This window comes from Hemibagrus wyckioides, linkage group LG26 (assembly GCF_019097595.1).
Source record: "Hemibagrus wyckioides isolate EC202008001 linkage group LG26, SWU_Hwy_1.0, whole genome shotgun sequence".
Lineage (NCBI taxonomy): Eukaryota > Metazoa > Chordata > Actinopteri > Siluriformes > Bagridae > Hemibagrus > Hemibagrus wyckioides.
The window spans coordinates 17,049,881-17,073,531 of record NC_080735.1 but is presented as its reverse complement, the minus strand read 5'-3'; the positions used below and the strand labels follow the sequence as shown (position 1 = coordinate 17,073,531).

The window sequence follows — 23,651 nt, the reverse complement described above, 5'->3', positions numbered from 1 at the left end:
ACTTTGTTTTTTAATATCGAGGATGTTTTTATAGGTGTGCTTTTTGTTTTTATAACCAACGATTCAGCGTTATTCAGTGTTCAGCGTGCTGCAGAGGAAATTTCAAGTCACACTGTTTAGGAGGTGTGAAATGTGTGGCTTCGGCCATTTTAGGTCTTTCCTCCGCCTCTCAGAGACCGTCCCGAACCATGCCAAACCCGGAATCTGGAACAAAAAACGAAGCCTGGAGGGAAAGAGAGGCAAAAAAGAAAGGAGGATGAAAAAGAAAGAAAAATCGCAATGTACAGAAATGTACAGCTTAGCATGGACGTTTTGTGCATGAAGGACAGTGGAATAATGGGACTGTGTGTGTGTGTGTGTGTGAGTGTGTGTGTGTGTGTGTGTGTGTGAGACAGAGAGAGAGAGAGCGAGGGACAGAGAGAAAGAGAGAGAGACAAAGAAACAGAGACAGAAATGGGGGGAGAGAGAGAGAAAGACAGAGAGAGAGATAGAGAGTGTGTGTGTGTGTGTGTGGTGTGAGTGCATTACACGCTGATGTGTAAAAAAGAAGAACAGACAGATGACAGAGTGTTGAAGTTTTGTTAGTCACTCAGCGCTAGACACGGCAAGATAGCCAGGACACACACACACACACACACAGAATGACATCATGCGGCAGTTTTAATGTTGTTTCAGCACCTCACTGCAGGCAGATCAGCGCTCTCACAAGATTAATGACAAAATAATATCCAGCTTTCAGAAAAGAGACAGAAAGAGAAAAGCAAAACAAATCTTCAAATCTTCTCCAAATCTCACTTCTTTAGCTGCGCAGCAAGTTTGGAGTCAGAGTTCTGTGCCCTGCTGGGGTTCAGACACACACACACACACACACACACACATAGCACAGACAGGCCAAGTGTCATACTAACTGTAAGTGGGAAGCACTGAAAAATACACACACTCTTACACACACTAACACATACTGTAACACTCACACACACTGTAACACTCTCAACTACACAATAACACACACTGTAACACACTTACACTCAAACACACTATCTAACACACACACACACACACACACTGTAACACACTCACACACACACACACACACTGTAACACACTCTCAACTACACAGTAACACACACTGTAACACACTCTCAACTACACAGTAACACACACTGTAACACACTCACACACACACTGTAACACACACACACTGTAACACACTCTCAACTACACAATAACACACTGTAACACACTTACACTCAAACACACTATCTAACACACACACACACACACTGTAACACACTCACACACACACACACACACACACACACACTGTAACACACTCTCAACTACACAGTAACACACACTGTAACACACTCTCAACTACACAGTAACACACACTGTAACACACTCACACACACACTGTAACACACACACACTGTAACACACTCTCAACTACACAATAACACACACTGTAACACACTTACACTCAAACACACTATCTAACACACACACACACACACACTGTAACACACACACACACACACACACACACTGTAACACACTCTCAACTACACAGTAACACACACTGTAACACACTCTCAACTACACAGTAACACACACTGTAACACACTCACACACACACTGTAACACACACACACTGTAACACACTCTCAACTACACAATAACACACACTGTAACACACTCTCAACTACACAGTAACACACACTGTAACACACTCACACACACACTGTAACACACTCTCAACTACACAGTAACACACACTGTAACACACTCACACACACACTGTAACACACACACACTGTAACACACTCTCAACTACACAATAACACACACTGTAACACACACTCAAACACACTATCTAACACACACACACACTGTAACACACTCACACACACACACACACACACACACTGTAACACACTCTCAACTACACAGTAACACACACTGTAACACACTCTCAACTACACAGTAACACACACTGTAACACACTCACACTCAAACACACTATCTAACACACACACACACTGTAACACACTCACACACACACACTGTAACACACTCTCAACTACACAGTAACACACACTGTAACACACTCTCAACTACACAGTAACACACACTGTAACACACTCACACACACACTGTAACACACTCTCAACTACACAGTAACACACACTGTAACACACTTACACTCAAACACACTATCTAACACACACACACACTGTAACACACTCAACTACACAGTAACACACACTGTAACACACTCTCACACACACACTGTAACACACACACACTGTAACACACACACACTGTAACACACTCTCAACTACACAGTAACACACACTGTAACACACTTACACTCAAACACACTATCTAACACACACACACTGTAACACACTCTCAACTACACAGTAACACACACTGTAACACACTTACACTCAAACACACTATCTAACACACACACACACACACACACACACTGTAACACACTCACACACACACACTGTAACACACTCTCAACTACACAGTAACACACACTGTAACACACTTACACTCAAACCCACTATCTAATACACACACACACACACTGTAACACACTCTCAACTACACAGTAACACACACTGTAACACACTCTCAACTACACAGTAACACACACTGTAACACACTCTCAACTACACAGTAACACACACTGTAACACACTCACACACACACTGTAACACACACACACTGTAACACTCTCAACTACACAGTAACACACTGTAACACACTCACACACACACTGTAACACACTCTCAACTACACAGTAACACACACTGTAACACACTCACACTCAAACACACTATCTAACACACACACACACTGTAACACACTCACACACACAGTGTAACACACTCTCAACTACACAGTAACACACACTGTAACACACTCTCAACTACACAGTAACACACACTGTAACACACTCACACACACACTGTAACACACTCTCAACTACACAGTAACACACACTGTAACACACTTACACTCAAACACACTATCTAACACACACACTGTAACACACTCAACTACACAGTAACACACACTGTAACACACTCTCACACACACACTGTAACACACACACACTGTAACACACTCTCAACTACACAGTAACACACACTGTAACACACTTACACTCAAACACACTATCTAACACACACACACTGTAACACACTCTCAACTACACAGTAACACACACTGTAACACACTTACACTCAAACACACTATCTAACACACACACACACACACACACACTGTAACACACTCACACACACACACACACACACACACACTGTAACACACTCTCAACTACACAGTAACACACACTGTAACACACTTACACTCAAACCCACTATCTAATACACACACACACACTGTAACACACTCTCAACTACACAGTAACACACACTGTAACACACTCTCAACTACACAGTAACACACACTGTAACACACTCTCAACTACACAGTAACACACACTGTAACACACTCACACACACACTGTAACACACTGTAACACACTCACACTCAAACACACTATCTAACACATACACACACACACAGTAACACACTCACACACACACACACACACTGTAACACACTCTCAACTACACAGTAACACACACTGTAACACACTCTCAACTACACAGTAACACACACTGTAACACACTCACACACACACTGTAACACACACACACTGTAACACACTCTCAACTACACAGTAACACACACTGTAACACACTTACACTCAAACACACTATCTAACACACACACACTGTAACACACACACACTGTAACACACTCTCAACTACACAGTAACACACACTGTAACACACTCACACTCAAACACACTATCTAACACACACACACTGTAACACACACACACTGTAACACACTCTCAACTACACAGTAACACACACTGTAACACAATCACACTGAAACACATCATCTAACACACACACACACACACACACACACACTGTAACACACACTCACACACACACACACACAGTAACACACTCACACTGTAACACACACTCACACAAAGTAACACACACTGTAACACACTCACACACTGTAACACTCACACACACACACACAGTAACACACACTGTAACACACAGTATCATTAAACTCACAACTTTATTTAAGGAATCATTTTAATCTTTCTTCATCAGCCCCAAACAGATCTCTAACTGTGTGTGTGTGTGTGTGTGTGTGTGTGTGTGTGTGTACATGTGTGTGTGTGTGTGTGTTTGCAAGTGAAACAGATGCAGAGGTTTTATTTTCACAATATCATGCGTAAGGCTACATTCAGCTTACTGTGTTGATGAGCACATGACAAGTGTAGCAGTGATGAAGATGATGATGATGATGATGATGATGTTGTCACTTCAGCATTCACAGAGGCATACTGTATCCATTATCTTATACAACTTTTTTCTTACACACTGACTGCTGCTGTGCAGTTATCACTAATATTTATATTATTATATTATAATATTATTGAATTATTCATATATAATTATACATATATTAATATATTTATAAACATTATCTCCTCCTTTTTAATCAATTTTTGTCATGTTTAAAAGTTACCTTTACTTCACTTTACTTACTTAACACAGAGACATACAACCACAAATTACGGAAATACAGTATGTTAATGAAGACGCTAAGAAGCTATAGCATGAGGTAAAAGAGAGAAAGAGAGAGAGAGAGAGAGAGAGAGAGAGAGAGAGACGGGTACAGCCCAGTCTGCCGTTTTTTTGGCAGCAGTCTCAGTGAGCTGTGTGTAGAAGGTGCCAGAAGCTCATCTCTGCCAACCTCTCTCCCTCTGATCCTTTCTCTCTCTCTCTCTCTCTCTCTCTCTCTCTCTCTCTCTCTCTCTCTCTCTCTCTCTCTCTCTCCCCCTCTCTCTCCCTCTGATCCTTTCTCTCTCTCTCTCTCTCTCTCTCTCTCTCCCTCTGATCCTTTCTCTCTCTCTCTCTCTCTCTCTCTCTCTCTCTCTGCATCTCAGAGCACTCATATCCCTGCCTTAACCCCCTCTGCCTCTTCCACCACAACATTTTTTTTTTGACAATTAAACACGACACTATTATTATTCGTTCTGTTCAACGTTACCATATATGACGAAGGCCAGAAACAGGAGATTTCCGCACTCAGCTGGGTTTGAACCCCACTTCAGCATTGACTTTGGGTCGGGTAAAGCTGCTGCTCTAAGGACTCGTATCCTATCATTAGCACCGACAGCTCTCAAGACACTAGGCACAATAGCAGTTCATTTCCTCACTTTTATTGGTCCCGCTGGACAGGATCGGGTTGCGTGATCGTCTCGTCTTAGGATCGTCCTCTCAGAGTTCCTAAGAGAGTCGTTTTGAATAGTTGTCTCTCAGCACTGCACAGCCTTAACATTCATCCTTGTTCCTTGGCCCACAAGCCAGTCCTAAAGCTGGGATTTGTATGTTTTAAGTAAAAAAATGTTAAAAATTGTTAGTGATAGGAAGGCTGTGAGTTCAAATCCCAGAGCTGCCAAAGAGACAAGAGCCTTAAGGCCAGCCAGAGCCAAAAACCAGTACGCATCAGCGCTCTGGACGTCACTCTGGATTGAATTTGACAGCTTGCTTCTGCGCTGCTTCAAATTCAACTCTGACCCGGTTTTTAAAAAGCACGCCCGATAAAACCAGTCCTGGAACCTTCTTTGTGGAGCTCATGTTCTGACTCGTGAATAAGAAAAGGATTGTTTCAAGAGGAAAAATTACTGCATTGTCTCCACACAGATGAAGAGCAGTGAGATGTGAGAGGCATCTCTGGAGGAATGTGTCACAACACTAGCCCTAGAAACACAATCTCAGTGCAACCATTTGGACAAGGCTTTACGACGTGTGTGTGATGTAGATTGTTCACGACAACAGATAAACATGAGAACGCTTTTCTCACAGGTGCAGTTATCCGTGCTTGTAGATGTTTATGTTTATCAGTTGTTCAGCAATATGACAGAAAAACCTTAAACAACTGAAAAGTGTTTAGAGAAAAAGATTTGTCTGGGTGGGAGGGGCTTAGTCTCTCTCCAGTGTCCATTACAGTAATTCTAGCCAATCGTAGTCATTAGAAAAAGCACATGTTTATAGTTTTCATAGACTCTGGGCAGAGAAGGCGGAGTTGTCTGGTGGGCGGGCCGATTTGTGAAAATCCCACACAACTAGCCACACAATTTATACACAGTTTAGCTCACTAGCCAGCTCCAGTGACACACAGTGTCCAGAAATGTGACTCGTCCAGACGGAGCTAATAGAAAAGAGACACACGTTTTTGTTACACAGGAGCCTAAACCTCAAAGCGAAGTGTAAAAACCTTCTCTCTCGGCTTCTACTGTGCGGAGGAGAGGAGAGGAGAGCTCGCTGTGTGTGTTGTTTCCACACGTAACAGGATGATGGAGTGAGAAATGTGCAACTGTGTATGTTTGTTATACTATAAGCTCCTCATGGATTACCTGCGTGTGTGTGTGGGGGGGGGGGATGGTGGCATGTACACTTATACGCATGCATGTGTGAAGTTCGGCGTTGTCTGGCACCTGACAGTCCGTCTGGCGTCCGGGTCTCGGCCTCTGGTTGCCATGGCAGCACAGGACGGCATTTGCAGTGACCGATGCTGAGGTCCAGACGACAGTGCCAGCTTTACTGCGGTGCTCGTGTGTGTGTGTGTGTGTGCACGTGAGTGTGTTTTGCGTACACACCAGTTTGCCAGTAAGACTTGGGTGCCAACTAGCTGCTAATGCCTCCAGTCACACCTTCGTCTGGTGTAAAGTCAGTCCACGGTTTACACGTAGGACAGATGAATGAAATTTTTTGCACATGCTTTTATTTTAGGATTTAGGATTTCAGAATTAAATTCTATTCCTGTTTGAAAGAATTTTGAAGTTTACCCTTAGAAAAAAGTTTATTTTAGACTTAATAAGTTGACACACTTGCTATCCGTCCTGCGGCCTTTCCAAAGGAAAAAAAACAAAACAAAACAAAACAAAACAAGCAAACTCTTACACACACTCCCCCTCCATACACACACACACACACAAGCCATTCCTCATCAGCGATTGGCTTTGATTTCGACTGGTGCCATGGCAACCGTGTGTCCCAGTAAACCTTGCTTGGGCAAAATCCAAGGTGCGACGAGGGCACTGACGGTCGGCATGGAGACATCGGCCGTCTGGTGACTCGGCCACCGTGCTTGGGAGAGGTGTCGGGAAGAGCAGCGTCCCGATTATCACATGATAGCGAGCGAAAAGAGGGATGGAGAGACTGTATATAGAGAGAGCTGGCAGGTTGCGTTGATCTATGCAACATGGCTCAGCGCCCAGATTCGACTCCTACATGGACGGGAGACAGAGAGAGTCAGTGTGTGAGAGAGAGAGAGAGAGAGAGAGAGAGAGAGAGAGAGAGAGTCAATGTGTGTGTGTGTGTGTCTGAGAAAGTCAGTGTGTGTGTGTGTGTGTGTGAGAGAGAGAGAGAGAGAGAGAGAGAGAGAGAGAGAGAGCACTATATAGTCTACTGTATATACACTGGTTATTTTGAATGTCGTCTGAAACTAAACGTTGGGCTTCTAGAATCACAAACACATTTCCAGTCAGACTCTGAAGCTCAGCCAAGCTGTACAGGAACAAAAGCTGCTCAAGGTAGCCATGATTAAATAATCTGTGTACGATTAGCATTTACATAACATCTCTTCCTTCATGAGAAACTAATAAAGAACAGCGCAGAGAAAACAAAAAAAGATTCCAAGACGTTTGGTACGATATCCGAGTCGCGTCTTCAACGAGCTGGCTAGCTTTCCTGGTTTCTGCTTAGCTGATAGCGTCCTGTACTGATTTGCATATCAGAGCTCATAGGGTTTAAGCCGCTTTCTGACATCATAAGCGTTTTTGGTCCCGATGCAGTCCAGATGTTTATATTCAATCAGGATCTCGGATGGAGGAGCAGGGTTTAAAAATCACACTGACCGTCTTGTGTGGCAGTTAGTAGGCCCAGGTCATAAAACACTGTCTGCTTATATATAATGCACACACAGACAGAAGAGAGAACACACACACATACATCAGCAGGTCAGATCGGGTCAGTCAGGGCTATTTTTAAGTTGTACTTGGAAAACACACAGATGTGTTCAGACGCAGTCTTTGTCTTGGCACAAAGGCAGTTATTACACTGAGAAAGAGAGAGAGAGAGAGAGGGGCGCACACACAGAGTCAGAGTGAGACAGACAGAGACACACACAGGCATATGCAAACACAGAGACACACACAGAGTGAGAAACTGACACAGAGACAGACACACACAAACAGAGTGAGAGACACACACAGAGAGACAAATAAACAGAGAGAGTGAGAGAGAGACTCACACACAGACAGAGAAAGAGACACACACATAGTGAAAAAGAGACAAATAGACAGGGCCAGAGAGAGAGACAGAGAAAGAGGCACACAGAGTGAAAGAGCGACAAATACTGAGAGAGATAGACAGGGACAGAGAGACAGACAGACCCAGAAAGAGAGAGAGAGAGGCACACAGAGTGAAAGAGCGACAAATACTGAGAGAGATAGACAGGGACAGAGAGACAGACAGACCCAGAAAGAGAGAGAGAGAGGCACACAGAGTGAAAGAGCGACAAATACTGAGAGAGATAGACAGGGACAGAGAGACAGACAGACCCAGAAAGAGAGAGAGAGAGAGGCACACAGAGTGAAAGAGCGACAAATACTGAGAGAGATAGACAGGGACAGAGAGACAGACAGACCCAGAAAGAGAGAGAGAGAGAGGCACACAGAGTGAAAGAGCGACAAATACAGAGAGAGAGAGACAGGGACAGAGAGACAGACAGACACAGAAAGAGAGAGAGAGAGAGAGAGATGCAGAGACAGACAGAGGAAAAAGCCACAAACAGAGTAAAAGAGCAACAAATAGAGAGAGAGACAGGGACAAAGAGACAGACAGACACAGAGAGAGAGAGAGAGAGATTATGGTTTAGACCCACAGCATTGACTGTATGTAATGTTGTTGTAGTGAGTTTCAGTGCAGGATAAATATGATATATACAGTAATGTCCTACTTGTGGATACCGGCATTAAACCATCCCCCCTTCTCTCTCTCTCTCTCTCTCTCTCTCTCACTCTGTGGAAAGAACACAGTTTCCTTTCCTGCTCTGTGTCTGCATAGTATTTGTCTTGGGTTTGATCGTACCGCCCGATCCTTTCACACACACACATGGAACCCATCTGAACGGGTTCGGTTTATTTATGTTTTGTTAATTCTCTGGCCGTCGTTCATCGCCTAAACAAAACCCCAACCTCAAATCTCTCCTACTGACAAATCTCTTTCTCCTGACTCGCTCGCGTTCATGTGGCCTTCAGATGGAAGCGTCTTGCTGTCGCCATCTCGGGATCTTCTTTATATATCTTTTTCTTTTATAAAATAAATGATTGAGGTGTATAAGACCAATCAGCCAATCAGAGACGAGCATGTTTTTTTCCCCGTGACCGTGCTCGTCAGACTGTACTGTTTACACATTAATTGTTCTTTCACAATGATGATGATGATGATGATGATGATGTCTTTCTCAAAGCAGGACTGAAATAGTGAAGAACAGCTTACATTTTTGTCTGCTTTGGCACTCATGTAGGTCCACCTGCCAACACACACACACACACACACACCCCACACACACATATATATGCACACCTGGGCCTCATTGATGCAGCACAGGTTTTCCCAGAGTGCCACAGTTGCAGAGGAAGTGGCCATGTTACCTGGATCACTGCTTGGCAACACTTGCTGCCAGAAAATCCTGCCAATCGCACCAATCACACTGCGACCGTAGTGTTATTATTGTTGTTGATATTATTGTCTCCGCTGCCAGAGAGAGAGAGAGAGAGAGAGAGAGAGAGAGATAATATGAGAGGGGAAGAGAGAGAGAAAGAGAGGGGGGGGGCAGAGAGAGAGAAAGAAAGGGAGAGAAAGAAAGAGAGGGGGGGCAGAGAGAGAGAAAGAAAGGGAGAGAGAGAGAACGAGAGAGAGAGAAAAAGAGATGCATGAGTGCTTCCTCTGTGTAAACAGTTGTCATAATTATCCCGTTCTGTACAACTCACATTTTTGTCTCGTGACTCAAGATGAAATCATTATTATTATTATTATTATTATTATTATTATTATTATTATTATGAAAGGCCTGAATCAGTGAACACTATTCTTTGCAGAGTCTCCAGTACGGTTATGTCAATATTTACATCGCAGCGTTAGCTAGAAGCTCGGGAACAATGAAAAAGCCATTAGCGCTGCAATTAGCGCTCAACAGCATCCAAAATGCTACGATGCACTCAGCGCTCTCAGTTAGCCTCCGAAGTCTCGCACATCTCACACGGTTTGTGTTTGCGAAATGTTTTCCTCATAAGTCAACGCTGATAAAGCAATGTTTGGAAAAAATGAACAGATATCATGAAGCCCTAATTGACACAGGGCGTGCGTGTGAGTGGGAGAGATCATGGTCTCACACACACACACACACACACACACACACACACAAACACAGGTGTGGTGGTGAGGAGTCTGATGTTTCTGCATAGTTTCATTTCATTGCTGAGCCTGGAGGGGTGTGTGTGTCAGTGTGTGTGTGTGTGTGTGTACAAACGCTAAGGTTATTTAAGGTTTAAGGTTGTGCTTACTTTGTATGGCGGTGTTTATTCAGTTGGGAAAATGAAGAAAACCTGAATAAGTAATTTGTTTGCCGTACAACTAGAAGGTTTTAATGATACAAAAATAATGAATAATCAGCAGACAATTCCGGAATAATCCACGGAGAGTTAATTCCCAGGATCTCTAGCAGAGAATTCTTGAACACTGAATCATCAGAAGGATCAGTGGAGGAAATAAGATTTCCAACAAGAGAATTCCATATATAGTTCATAGTCAAACATCAGGATGATCAGAAAAGAATTCCTGAACAATCGTCACTGAATTTCAGTGCAGAGAATAGAGAAGTCCAGAATGGTACAGAGAACAATCAGTAGAGAATTCCAGGGTAATGAGCAAGGAAAATTTCAGAGTAATTACCAGAGAATTTCGGTGTAAAGAACAAGCAATATTCCAGAGTGATGACCAGAGAATTCCAGTGTTAAGAGCTAGAAAAATTCCAGAGTAATGACCAGAGAATTCCGGTGTAAAGAAAAAGCAATATTCTGTAATAAATTTAAATAAAAATCACACACTATACAGGCCAACAAAATTCACCAAAAATTCTTAATAAATTCACAAAACATTCAGAACAAATTTCAAAATAAATTCACAATCAATTTTGCTAAAGCTTCACACATAAATTTACAGCAAATTTACAACAAATTTCAAAATTAATTCTCAATAAATTCACAACAGATTCCACAATAAATTCTCAATAAATTCACATCAAATTCCACAATAAATTCTCAATAAATTCACAACAAATTCCACAATAGATTCTCAGTATATTCACAATAAATTCACAGTAAATTCTCAATAAATTCACAACAAATTCCACAGTAGATTCTCAGTATATTCACAATAAATTCACAGTAAATTCCACAATAAATTCACAGTAAATTCCACAATAAATTCACAACACATTCCACAATAAATTCTCAATAAATTCACAACAACTTTCACAATTAATTCTCAATAAATTCACAACAAATTCCACAATAGATTCTCAATATATTCACAAAAAAATCACAATAAATTCACAGTAAATTCCACAATAAAGTCACAACAAATTCCACAATAAATTCTCAATAAATTCACAACAAATTCCACAATAAATTCTCAATAAATTCACAACAAATTCCACAATAAATTCTCAATAAATTCACAACAAATTCCACAATAGATTCTCAGTATATTCACAATAAATTCACAGTAAATTCCACAATAAATTCACAACAAATTCCACAATAGATCTCAGTATATTCACAATAAATTCACAGTAAATTCCACAATAAATTCACAACACATTCCACAATAAATTCTCAATAAATTCACAACAACTTTCACAATTAATTCTCAATAAATTCACAACAACTTTCACAATTAATTCTCAATAAATTCACAACAAATTCCACAATACATTCTCAATAAATTCACAACAAATTCCACAATACATTCTCAATAAATTCTCAACAAATTTCATAAAGCAATTTGACAAAAACTAATCACAACAAATTTTCCAGCTAGTAATCTGGGTTTAGAGGGCAGGGTCAGCTGTGATCGGGAATGCCGTGAGCGGTTGTGTCTTGGTGATACAGCGATATAACCTCTTATTGTTATTAATGAGTGGACAGAGAGTTCAGACTTTGTGAACTTGTGATAGTGGAGCAGTGCACACGGAGTGTGTGTGTTGGACTGTTCAGGTTCAGGTTAGCCGGTCTAATTCCTGTAAAATACTGTAAGCCTCAAAAGACCACATCCTCGGCACTCGCTAACAACATCATGCTATTAGTGAAAGTCGGAGCCCCGGGCTGCTTGGACTGGATTCAGCTCGAGCAGCAGGCCTGAACCACATCCTCCACGCAGGGCTACGCCGCTCTCGCTCTTAACTGGCTGCAATCAAATTTTAGTTGAACTGAATTCAACTGAGCCTTAATTTGAGTTTGCACAAGCGGGCATTATTATGAGGAAACAGGCTAAACATAAATCAGCCGTCTGAATATTGACAAGTCGCAGCCTGAAGAGACGGTGTGAAAGCGAGACGCGGAGAAACGGGAGAAGCGAAGGCCGAGGGAGGGAAGGGTGGGATCGAGCCGAGGAAATGTGAAAAAGGAGTGCGAGACGGACAGAGCGAGCGTTAGAGAGGTAAAGCCAAGGAAAGAGGGAGGAAGAGAGAGAGTGTGTGTGTGTGTGTGTGTGTGTGATACAACTGAGTTTTTTTGAGGTCACAGTGCAGAATATCACACTGGAATGTGGAATGCTGAAACAGTGCCAACACAAACACACTACACACACACTAGACACAAACACACACACACTCACACACACACACATCAGGTCTTTGGCGCCCTGATTTCTAAGGCGGTCTATATTTTTGTTGTGAGGATCATCATTCACCGCACATACACCACTTTAAATCAAGCGGAAGTCGAATGTCTGACAGACAGACGGTCAGAGGAGGGAATGGTTACAGCGCTGACGGGAGCCATGAAGACGTTTAAGGATATCATTAACAATCTCATGATGCAGAGTGGAATTCACCACACTGTTCAGACCATCGTGTGTCACTCGATGGAACAGTCCAGGAGCCAATTAGATAACTATCTGTAATCTAACATGGGTTGAATTCTTGAATCTGATTGGTCAGAAAGTGTGGAATAATTCCATTTACATCTTAAAGCTGTATCTGAAAGTCGTTCTGATATGCTCTCCCTCTCTCTTTTTCTCTACCCCCCTCTCCCCCCTCTCTTTTTCTCTACCCTCCCTCCCCTCCTTTCTCTCTTTTTCTATCTCTCTTTCCCTCCCTCTCTCTTTCTCTCTCTATCTCTTTCTCCCTCTCTCTCCCACTTTCTCTCTCTCTCTCTCTCCCTTCCTCTCTCTGTCTTTTTTTAGACTCTTGTAATTCCACATCTTTTTAAGTTGGCTCCAAACGGAGAAGAACTGGAAGAATTGCTCGTGTATCCAAAAACCAAACTGTATGACCGTGTAAATCTAAGGTGGCTCGGTAAAAAGGCAGAAACAAAAATCAGAAAACATTATTAAAAAAAAAGTAAAGACAAAAAAAAGGAATGAAAAGAACTCTTTCCTGCCAAGAAATTACTTCATCGTGTATCCATAATTTTAAGGCCAAAGAGAAAGTCAGAAAGCACATTTGCTATTAATTTATCCTTCGGAGAGCAAGCTGTGAAGCAGCAGGCCCCTGGACAGGTAAAAAGTGATGAAGAGAGAGAGAGGGAGAGGTGTATGTGTCTGTGTGTGTGTGTCAGTATCGATGATCAGTTTTCCCGGTCAGTTCGGGATGAGGCCGATTTTCCGTTTGTGTCATTTCCCTGTGAGAGGAATAAGAGGACTACACAGCTGAGAAAGATATTACCTGATAAAGACAGGTATAGCCATCCCTGTGTGTGTGTGTGTGTGTTTGTGAGCAAAATAGTGGGAGAGAGAAGGAAAATAGTGATCTAATACTTGACCACAAGAAGCTGTTTATCCAACAGAAAGCTGCTTGCCCTGCAGGAGTTCTCATTTAATCAACATTATAAATTGTTTTTAACTCTCGCGGTCAAAATTTACCCAAAGTGAAACAGGGATTTTTTGTACACTTGGCTCTCTAAACAACATTAAAAAAATTTATATGACACTAAAAAAACCCTATTTGCGCTAAGCGTTATTTAGTGATTATAAAGCCAGAGCGTCGTTAATTCACTTTGGGCTGGAGCCAAATTTCTTCTCTTTTTCGTTCGGGTTTCTGTTTTCCACGCCGGCAATCAGTGTGACGTGGCATGAAACTCAGCCAGTGCAGTGATGTTTCTCCAGCTTACATCAGTCCAAAATCCTGCATATGAGCACCTGTATCTGAATGATGTGCTAGCTTAGTGGTTAAGGTGATGGACTACTGATCAGAAGGTTGTGAGTTTTAATCCCAGGTCCACCAAAACTGCCACTGCTGGGCCCTTGAACAAGGCCCTTCAAATCACTCTGGATAAGGGCGTCTGGCAAATGCCGGAAATGTATATATACCATTCATCAGTCCACTTCAACCAGCGACTAAATAAAATGTTTGATCACGTGACTCGAATGTAACTCAAGTCATTAACTCATGATCACGTGTGGAACGTCAGTGGAGGACAAAATACACTGAAACCTACTCACAAGATAAACTGAAAGATTTCTGCATGACTAACTAATTCATTACACAGTCAGTCACAAGCAAAACATTCTGCAAACTCAGCCATTAGCCCATTAGAACCAGAAACAAATCTTACCTAGCTAAGATCAAGATCATTTACAAAACCTTCCTACCTAGCCAGTATAACTATCTCGATTACAAATCGTAACTAGCTAAAGATGTTTGATAACAAAACGTAACTTTCTGTCAAATTTAACAAAAGTAATTAGCAAAGCTTTACTAGCTGCCTAGTTTAACATGGTTGTTTACAAACTCTAACTAGTAACATTAGCTAATTTACAAAACTGAACTAGCTAGCAAATTGAACAAGCTAATTTACAAAAACGTAAGAAACACTTAAGAGTTTTAATAATAATTCAGTGAAATACAAGAAAAAGACTTCAGAAACCACGTAGGGTTATTTTTCCTCTCCTGCGTTACATCACGTTAAAATGAACAGAACGAGTCACGGGTCTGATCTGAACAAATATCTAAAAATATTTTCAACCCGGAATTAACCCAGAAATCTGTGAATTGTAGAAACTCCCACATTCCCTCCATGTTCTTCAGCTGTCAGGGAGATCCCTCAGCATGTGAGGGTTATCAAGCACCTGTGCTGAGAATAAATGCTGTTTATATTTCTGCAATTGAAGAGATCTGAATATATTTTCTTGTAAAATATAATATTCAATTCGGATGCATTTTTTCCTATAACCCTTTAAACAACAGATATTCTCACAGAGCAGCTTTATAGATATACATAAATTCCCGATAAAAAATTCCCGAGAAATAATAATGTATAAATTTATCCCTAATGTAGAGGTGTTTGTGACTGTGGTGAGGAAAAACTCTCTGAGACGACATGAGGAAAAACAAACACAGCTGTGGAAATCCTCCTTATGAGCATTATCACATAATACACCGATCAGGCAGAACATTATGACCGCCTATGCTCAATATTGTGTTGGTCCCCCTTTTACTGCTAAAACAGCCCTGACCCATCGAGGCATGGACTTCACTAGATTCCTGAAGGTGTGCTGTGGTATCTGGCACCAGGATCTCAGCAGCAGATCCTTTAAGTCCTCTAATTTGCCATAGAGGATACTTAAAGGACATAAAGGACACTTTTGATAAATACTGACCACTGCAGACTGGGAACACCCCACAAGAGCTGCAGTTTTGGAGACGCTCTGATCCAGTGGTCTAGCCATCACAATTTGGCCCTTCATCAGACTCGCTCAAATCCTTACACTTGTCCATTTTTCCTGCTTCTAACACATCAACTTTGAGGACAAAATGTTCACTTGTCTAATATACCCCACCCACTAACAGGTACCATGATGAGGTCTTATTCACTTCAATAATGTCAAAGGGTTCTTGATTCCTTATTCCTCAATCATGCTGAGCAATCATTGCCACAGATTTCTATTTTCATTTCATTTCATTGCCTGTACCGCTTATTCGAGCTATCCTTTGGTCACGGGGAGCATGTGCCTCAGGCGTCACTGGGCATCAAGGCAGGGTACACCCTGGACAGAGTGCCAACACGTCGCAGGGCATACACACACCCTCAATCACACACTACAGGCAATTTAGGGACTCCAATCAGCCTAGAAGCATGTCTTTGGACTGTGGGAGGAAACCCACCAAGCACAGGGAGAACATGCAAACTCCACATACACAGTAAGCAGGAGCGAGACTCGAACGCAGGACACTGGAGGTTTGAGGCAAACGTGCTAACCACTAAGCCACCGTGCCACCACAGGTTTCTTTTTTCATTTTTATTTAGTCAGACTGTTCTGATTTTGTTCTACAACTCTGCGCTTTGGTTTTTATGTTTTTATGCTATATTAGTGTGAGGTGTTCATTGCTGCGGTTTATTGCTCATTGTTCTCTGTGTAGCTGCTGCTTCTCTCGTTCACCTGAGAGTGTTCTCTTGTGGATTCTCGCATCTCACACCTGTTCGTTTCTTTGCGGTTCCACAAAATGTCACAAATTAAAGAAAAATATTCTAGCGAAGAGAAGATGAGTGAACAGGATATGTGTGAGTGTGATGGGTGACGGTCAGCTGCCGGTAATTAGACTGACTTGGCTCTTGGGAGTGTGTGTGTGTGTGTGTGTGTGTGCCTCAGCTGTGTTCTCAAGTGGAAATATCATGCTGTTCTGTTGGACACATGGGGTCCTGTTGGTTCAAACATATACAGAAATATTTCAGATTTAAATGTAACTACATGCTAGAGCTAAGAGAAGTGACCATTAATGATGTCACTAAATAGTGATTAATGGCTAATAATTGTTTTTTTTGGGGGGGGATCTTTCTCGCTGTTTTTTAGGCACTTTGTTAGTCAGATTTACCCAATTCACCCAGATTGTAGTCGTAGATTATTTCAAAAGCATTCAGAGACACTTTTAAGACTCACTTCACATTTTTATTGACTCTGCGTTCACTTAATACCAGGAGTCCATGATGCGCCTCATGCTCATGAACCTCATGCCCCCGTAATCCCTGAAGTTACGGTACTCTCCAGGGCCGAAGTACCACATCCTGCCTCTGTAGTGAGGATGCTCATACATGAGCCAGTGGCCGTCCATCACGTGGCAGGACATGCAGCCGCTGGACCAGTGGTAGCGTTCCATGAAGGAGTCGCAGTCATCCATCGCCTCCATCATCTGCCCCATGAAGTTGTCCCTCTCGTAGAGCCTCATCCTGTAGGATCCTCTGTACTGTTAGAGGGAACATGATTAGTTGCTTTGCCGAACATGGCAAACGCATAAACTTCACGTATAGATGATGATTAATAATAATAATAATAATAATAATAAATTACTCATCATACCATAGGGATCATGCGACAGGATCTGATGCAGTTGTTGCCCCAGCCCCACATGCTCATGTAGTCAGCGTACTCGCCTCGTCTCATGAAATACTGGTTGCCCATGTAGTTAGGATGATCGTAGACCATCCAGCACCCGCTCTCCACTCTACACGAGTGGCAGCGGCTCATGTAGCTGGACATATCCGAGCAATCGCTGCTGCACTCATAGGAGCGGCCCTGGAAGTTCCTGTCCTCATAGAAGATGACCTGTAGAGCAAAGAGCAGAGACATGAACCTTAACACGAAGGACACCGTAATGCTGGTGCTTTTGTTACACCAGTAGAAACCAGTTAGCTTACTCTGCCCATGGTGACGATGCGGGTGTCTGTGTCCCAGCACTTGCCTGGTGGTGAACTGACACTGAGCCTTGGTTTAACCTCCACCATTTATACCTGACCAAACCCAAAGAGCGCATACCTACTATTGTATAAAGTCCTGACCATGCAAAAACGCACAGAGGCCACCACACTGTCACATTTCTATCTCCAGAAGACTCTTTCTTTCTTTCTTTCTTTCTTTCTTTCTTTCTTTCTTTCTTTCTTTCTTTCTTTCTTTTTTTATTTTCTCTTTCGCTCCAAACAATCCACGGCTGTTCTGTGTTTCCTACACAAAAGCAAAGCCTATAGAAAGCTATAGAAAGTTTCTGTTGCAGAGTCACCTGCCATTTGAGTTAAAAAACAAAACAAAAACATACTGTATTACATCATGCTAACACGATTTAACAGTTCATTGATAATGGCTTGTTAAACTCACATCTAACGTAGCTAGCTAGCGGTCTGGGATGTAAGCAGCTAGTCTAATCATCTCCTCATCTAAGCATCATCAGAAGAGGACTAATCTGAAGTTTAGAGGGAACAGTGATCACAGCCTGTGTGTGTGTGTGTGTGTGTGTGTGGAATATGCTGAACTATAGCAGCAGTGAAATTTTATTTTGGGATCCTAATTTTTAACTTCCTAAGAGAAGTGTATATGAGCTACACTGGGAGAACAATCATTAATTTTGCCAAATTTTTATTAAATTATGATACAACTTCTATATTTTTAAACACACACACACACACTAATAATAATTGATTTTTGATTGATTGATTGACTGATTGATATTTATTTATTCCTTGGTTATATATTATTTATGACAGAGTCTCTGTCTCTCTCTGTCTCTGTCTCACTCTCTGTCTCTCTGTCTCTCTCTCTCTTTCTGTCTATCTGTCTCTCTCTCTGTCTGTCTGTCTGTCTGTCTGTCTGTCTGTCTGTCTGTCTCTCTCTTTCTGTCTATCTGTCTGTCTCTCTCACTGTCTCTCTCTCTCTCTCTCTCTCTCTCTCTCTCTCTCTCTCTGTTTGTGTTTCTTGATGAAAGGGCTGACACGTGCCTTGGGTCAAAGGTTAAGAAAGCTGTGTGTGTGGGGAGCAGCACAAGGTCAAGCTTCTCCCTCAAGCTTAACCGCAGCATGCCAAAGGTCAAAGGTTACCAAAACTGTGAGGCATGGCAGCTGTGTGTGTGTGTGTCTCTGTCTGTTGGGGGGTGGGGGGTACAGCCTCTTTTCTCAGAGTCTTTTCTTACTGCTTCACGCAAGCGCGATCTAGATGTTTTTCTCACACCTTCCATCCGTTGTGCTCATCACACACACACACACACACACAGCTGTTGTCTCTGGTTCAAGTTTAATAGGGGGATCACACAAATAGTCAAGTCAGGTCATCACGGTCATTTACACTCTGTGGTGTGTGTGTGTGTGTGTAGCTGCTCGCTGGTGGTCACACATTGTTATACAGAACCTGTTCTCCATTTAATCCGCTCCTCCTGATTCTTCTTGCTTTTCTTGTGACATCACACTGTACAACGGCAGTCTTTTTTTTTAAAGCAAATATAAAACGTCATTAAGAAGTATTTATTTTTCATTTATACCGATACGCAACTGCGTTACTAGACGATACATTTTCAACTAGCAACCAGTCACGCTGCCTTGTAGCTGGGTCAGTTAGTTAGCTGCAACTGGGGTGTTATATCTGTAGCCATAATAAGTTGTGGATTTGATTTTTGATTTTTATTAGCTTAAGATAAAAAAATCCTTCTTTTGTGTGAGTGAATGAGTGTGTGTGTGCCCTGCGATGGGTTAGCACTCCGTCCAGGGTGTATCCTGCCTTGATGCCCGATTATGCCTGAGATAGGCTCCCCGTGACCCAAGGATAGATCGGATAAGCAGTACAGACAATGAAATGAAAAATAAACACAGAAGCGTGTGATATGAACAGTGTCCTTTCTACAGTCATGTACAGTCAGTTGTGTGATGCAGATACAGCATATGTAGAATGTTAATGTGTGTATTAATTAGGAGGTTGTTGTCATCCTTAAAGTCCACATAGGGTTGGCATCATTGCTTTGAATACCCAGATCCTCACGAAGAAGAATCCAGCTGTAGTCGGTCCTTCTCTGGATGCCTCAGGATCCTTACATGGTTGGCCTCTCCTCACTGAAGGTCTACTGGAGCCGGCACAATCTCTGTATGCCTCGACATGGGGAGAAAAAGGGAAACAAGTGAAGAGGAATTAGCGTAGCTGCTGTTCATAATATTAGCAGCACTGGATGTGCATTTAATCAGATGTACTGGAGCACAAGGTTATGGGATGTGTTATGTGTATGCCTGTCTTAAGAGATATGTCTTTAATCTATGTTTAAACTGGAAGACTAAAATGTGTCTGAAATGTTCAAATCTGAGGCGACAAGCCCAAAAGTTCCACTGCTATCATCCAGGAAGGGGAATCTAAGCGGCTATCGAAACTGAAGAGCTTCAGACTGGACACCGTGGTGAACAATGCACTGGCATGAAGCGAGAATCTCTTCAAAAAGAGAACAGAAGCAACTCTGAGACTCATGACGGAAATGTTTCCCAAATGCTGGATTAAAGCGCGACTCTGAGATCTCCAGGGAATTGATGAAGATGAACAATGATCTTGATGATGACATGATGAAGAGGCAAGGGGGAAATGGGTTTGGAGGAATTTCTATCCAGATAGCGACTCGTTTGGTTGCAGTTTGTTAGTGCTGAAGTTGAAGAAGCATGTATTAGCCGCGTTATTAGCTCGTGTGTACGCAAGTGAGCGTCTGTTTTAAATCGGAATCCAAACCTTCCTCGTGAAGACACTCTCTTTTTGTGTGTAAATATGTGGTTGTGGTAATTGAACACAGATCTCTAAACACACATACTGTATCAGATGCAAGTTGTGTGTGTGTGTGTGTGTGTGTGTGTGTGTGTGGACCTACTCTATGCCAAAGTACCCAATGTTAGTCTTTCTTCAATCTCTACAATCTGCCTAAATGATTACGGCTCCACCGCAGGACTCGGTGGTTGTTTGTGTGAGTGTACAAGCTTTCGTCTTTGTGTGTGTGTGTGTGTGGGTGTGTGGGTGTGTGCTTTCTAATTAAATTACATTGAGTCAGAGCAGCATTCAGGTTTGACCCAATGGAGATTTTGGAGTGGTTTTGCAACTTCTATAGACTAAGACCATTTCAGTGTGTGTGTGTGTGTGTGTGTGTGTGTGTGTGAGAGAGAGAGAGAGAGAGAGAGAATGAATAAGAAGAAGAAGGTGTGTGGGAAAGCGTCAGACTTGGTCTTTCCTTTTGGCCAGATTTCTGTGTGTGTGTGTGTATCATGGGTGATAAATGAAGGGAAATGAAAGAGTGTGAGATTTGGGAGTGTTGGGAGAATTCTGTGGTCTGGCAGTTCACCGGCGTCAGACAGATGCTTTCATTTTTCTCCTTCTAACTGCAAAAATATACACCCACCGAGACTGGGGGGTTTGAGGGAGAGAGAGAGAGAGAGAGAGAGAGTGAGAGATGGTCAGAGAGCATTTTAGGTAAAGGAATGCCATGAAACTGTCTCCTCCCTCCATTTCTCTTCTCTCTGTTTTCTTTTTCATCCTTCTCTCATTTTTGTCCATCCAGGTTCTTACAGTGGGGTCTGGGAGCTGGAGTCATAATTCCACAGAGATGTTATGCGATTGTAAAACTGAGGAAAAATACATCAGCAATCAGAGAGAGAGAGAGAGAGAGAGATGTCTCGAAATGTATGTGTGTTTTTTTGTTTTGTTACAATGAAACCTTTAGTGTAAGTGAAAGTAGATCTCCAGTAAAAAAGAAGTTGCTTGGCGATCACTGTGTGATATTCAGTGCGAAGAAGAATAGAGAAATGGTTCAAGCTGGTTCAAGGAAAGCTAAAGCTTGAGTAAGTGTTCTTTATGAACACAGTGAGCAGAAAGGCAGGTCAGAATGAACTGTGCTACCGTGAAGTTCCACATCAGCTTCCACTTCTGTTGAGACACAACCACAATGTGAACAATTATAACACATTTAATACACATCTCAACAAATACATTTCTTATCGGAACAGAAATTAATACACTGGGCGGATGGATGGATGGATGGGTGGGTGGGTGGGTGGGTGGGTGGATGGGTGAATAATGGAAGGCCGAGTGATTAGATGGATGGATGGATGGATGATCGATAATGGAAGGCTGAGTGATTGCATGGATAAATGGATGGAAGGAAGGAAGGAAGGAATGGATGATGGAAGGCTGAGTGAATATGAACAATTATAACACATTTAATACACATCTCAACAAATACATTTCTCATCGGAACAGAAATTAATACACTGAGTGGATGGATGGATGGATGCAAGGCTGAGTGGTTGGATGGATGGGTGGATGGATGGATGGATGGAAGCTACGTGTCACAGATCATATGAACGCAGGGTCAAATGTATTGTTCATTTATCACATTAATATCATGTATCCCAATATTCATCTGTGTGTGTGTGTGTGTGTGTGTGTGTCACTGTGGCCACAGGCTTAAGAAGCAGAACCTACACTAGACATTTCCTCCACAAAAACATAAACTGAGCATGACCACACACATATACACAAACACACACACATGGCCGCAAAATCAGGGTAGTGTGACACAGAGAGGGTTTATATGTCTGCCATCAAATAGCCCAAAGGAAGTGGATTACACACACACACACACACACACACGTACGTACAGAGCCATGGGCAGGTCATTGAGGATACAGCATCCTCAAGCCTCAAACAATGGCTGCTCTTTTACTGCCCTGAAAACAGAGAATGAGAGAGAGAGATAGAGACAGAGAGAGAGAGAGAGAGACAGAGAGAGAGAGAGGGAGATCAATTTACATCAGCTAGACCGGTAAGCACCCATGGACTGCCCTGCAATTAGTAAATGCCACAACCTAGATACAGTTACATTACACTGCACAATCCTATCAGCCATGTGTGTGTGTGTTCTTCTCTTCTCTTCTCTTCTCTTCTCTTCTCTTCTCTTCTCTTCTCTTCTCTTCTCTTCTCTTCTCTTCTCTTCTCTTCTCTTCTCTTCTCTTCTCTTCTCTTCTCATCCTCCATCCCCTTTCTCCTTTTCATCTCTGTCTGTCCGGCGCTCCTTTGTATTAAATAGAGCAGTCATTGTGCGCTGTGAATCGGAGGTGATAGCGGAGAGGCCGCAGAAACACCGACGTCTTTCCCGTAAGAAAGTGAAGTGAGGATGGAAAAAAAAACAACAAAAAACCCCAAAACAAAACCCTGAGAGAAAGTTGAGAAGGAATCACTTCCCCAAACAGACGAGTACAGTAAGAACGGCCCTTATCTGCTGCCGCGCGCCTCAAAGCCTCCGAGCCTCAAAGCCTCGCTTATCTCAAAGCCAAAGATTATTTTTCTTCACTCTTCCTCTAACTCATGCTCTCACTCCTTTTTTTGTTTGTTGTCGTCTGTTCCCAAGGATGGCTTGTTGAGAAAAGGCGTCTGTCTCCTCCCTTCGCTTTTCTCTTCCTGCCTCAC

The 23,651-nt window shown here is 42.3% G+C and overlaps 2 protein-coding genes across 10 annotated transcripts in view; one reads left to right on the top strand and one right to left on the bottom strand.

Moving 5' to 3' along the window:
- nfixa (nuclear factor I/Xa) overlaps positions 1-23,651 on the top strand; it is a 118,877-nt gene that overhangs the window by 62,113 nt on the left and 33,113 nt on the right. The window lies entirely within an intron of this gene.
- Positions 17,374-18,378, bottom strand: LOC131346723 (gamma-crystallin M2-like). The gene is made up of 3 exons (XM_058380305.1): positions 18,101-18,378; positions 17,763-18,008; positions 17,374-17,649 (listed from the first exon to the last, which is right to left on the bottom strand). The coding sequence occupies exons 1-3, from the start codon at positions 18,185-18,187 to the stop codon at positions 17,374-17,376; spliced, it is 609 nt and encodes a 202-aa protein (XP_058236288.1). The 5' UTR covers positions 18,188-18,378.

What these genes read in the sequence shown, in the direction of transcription:
- LOC131346723 (XM_058380305.1), bottom strand. Translation starts at nt 18,187, where the DNA reads ATGGTGGAGGTTAAACCAAGGCTCAGTGTCAGTTCACCACCAGGCAAG. An exon ending in GCATCGTCACCATGGGCAGA is followed by an intron (nt 18,009 to 18,100) that starts GTAAGCTAACTG and finishes TTTGCTCTACAG; the next exon opens with GTCATCTTCTATGAGGACAG. An exon ending in CCTGTCGCATGATCCCTATG is followed by an intron (nt 17,650 to 17,762) that starts GTATGATGAGTA and finishes TCCCTCTAACAG; the next exon opens with TACAGAGGATCCTACAGGAT.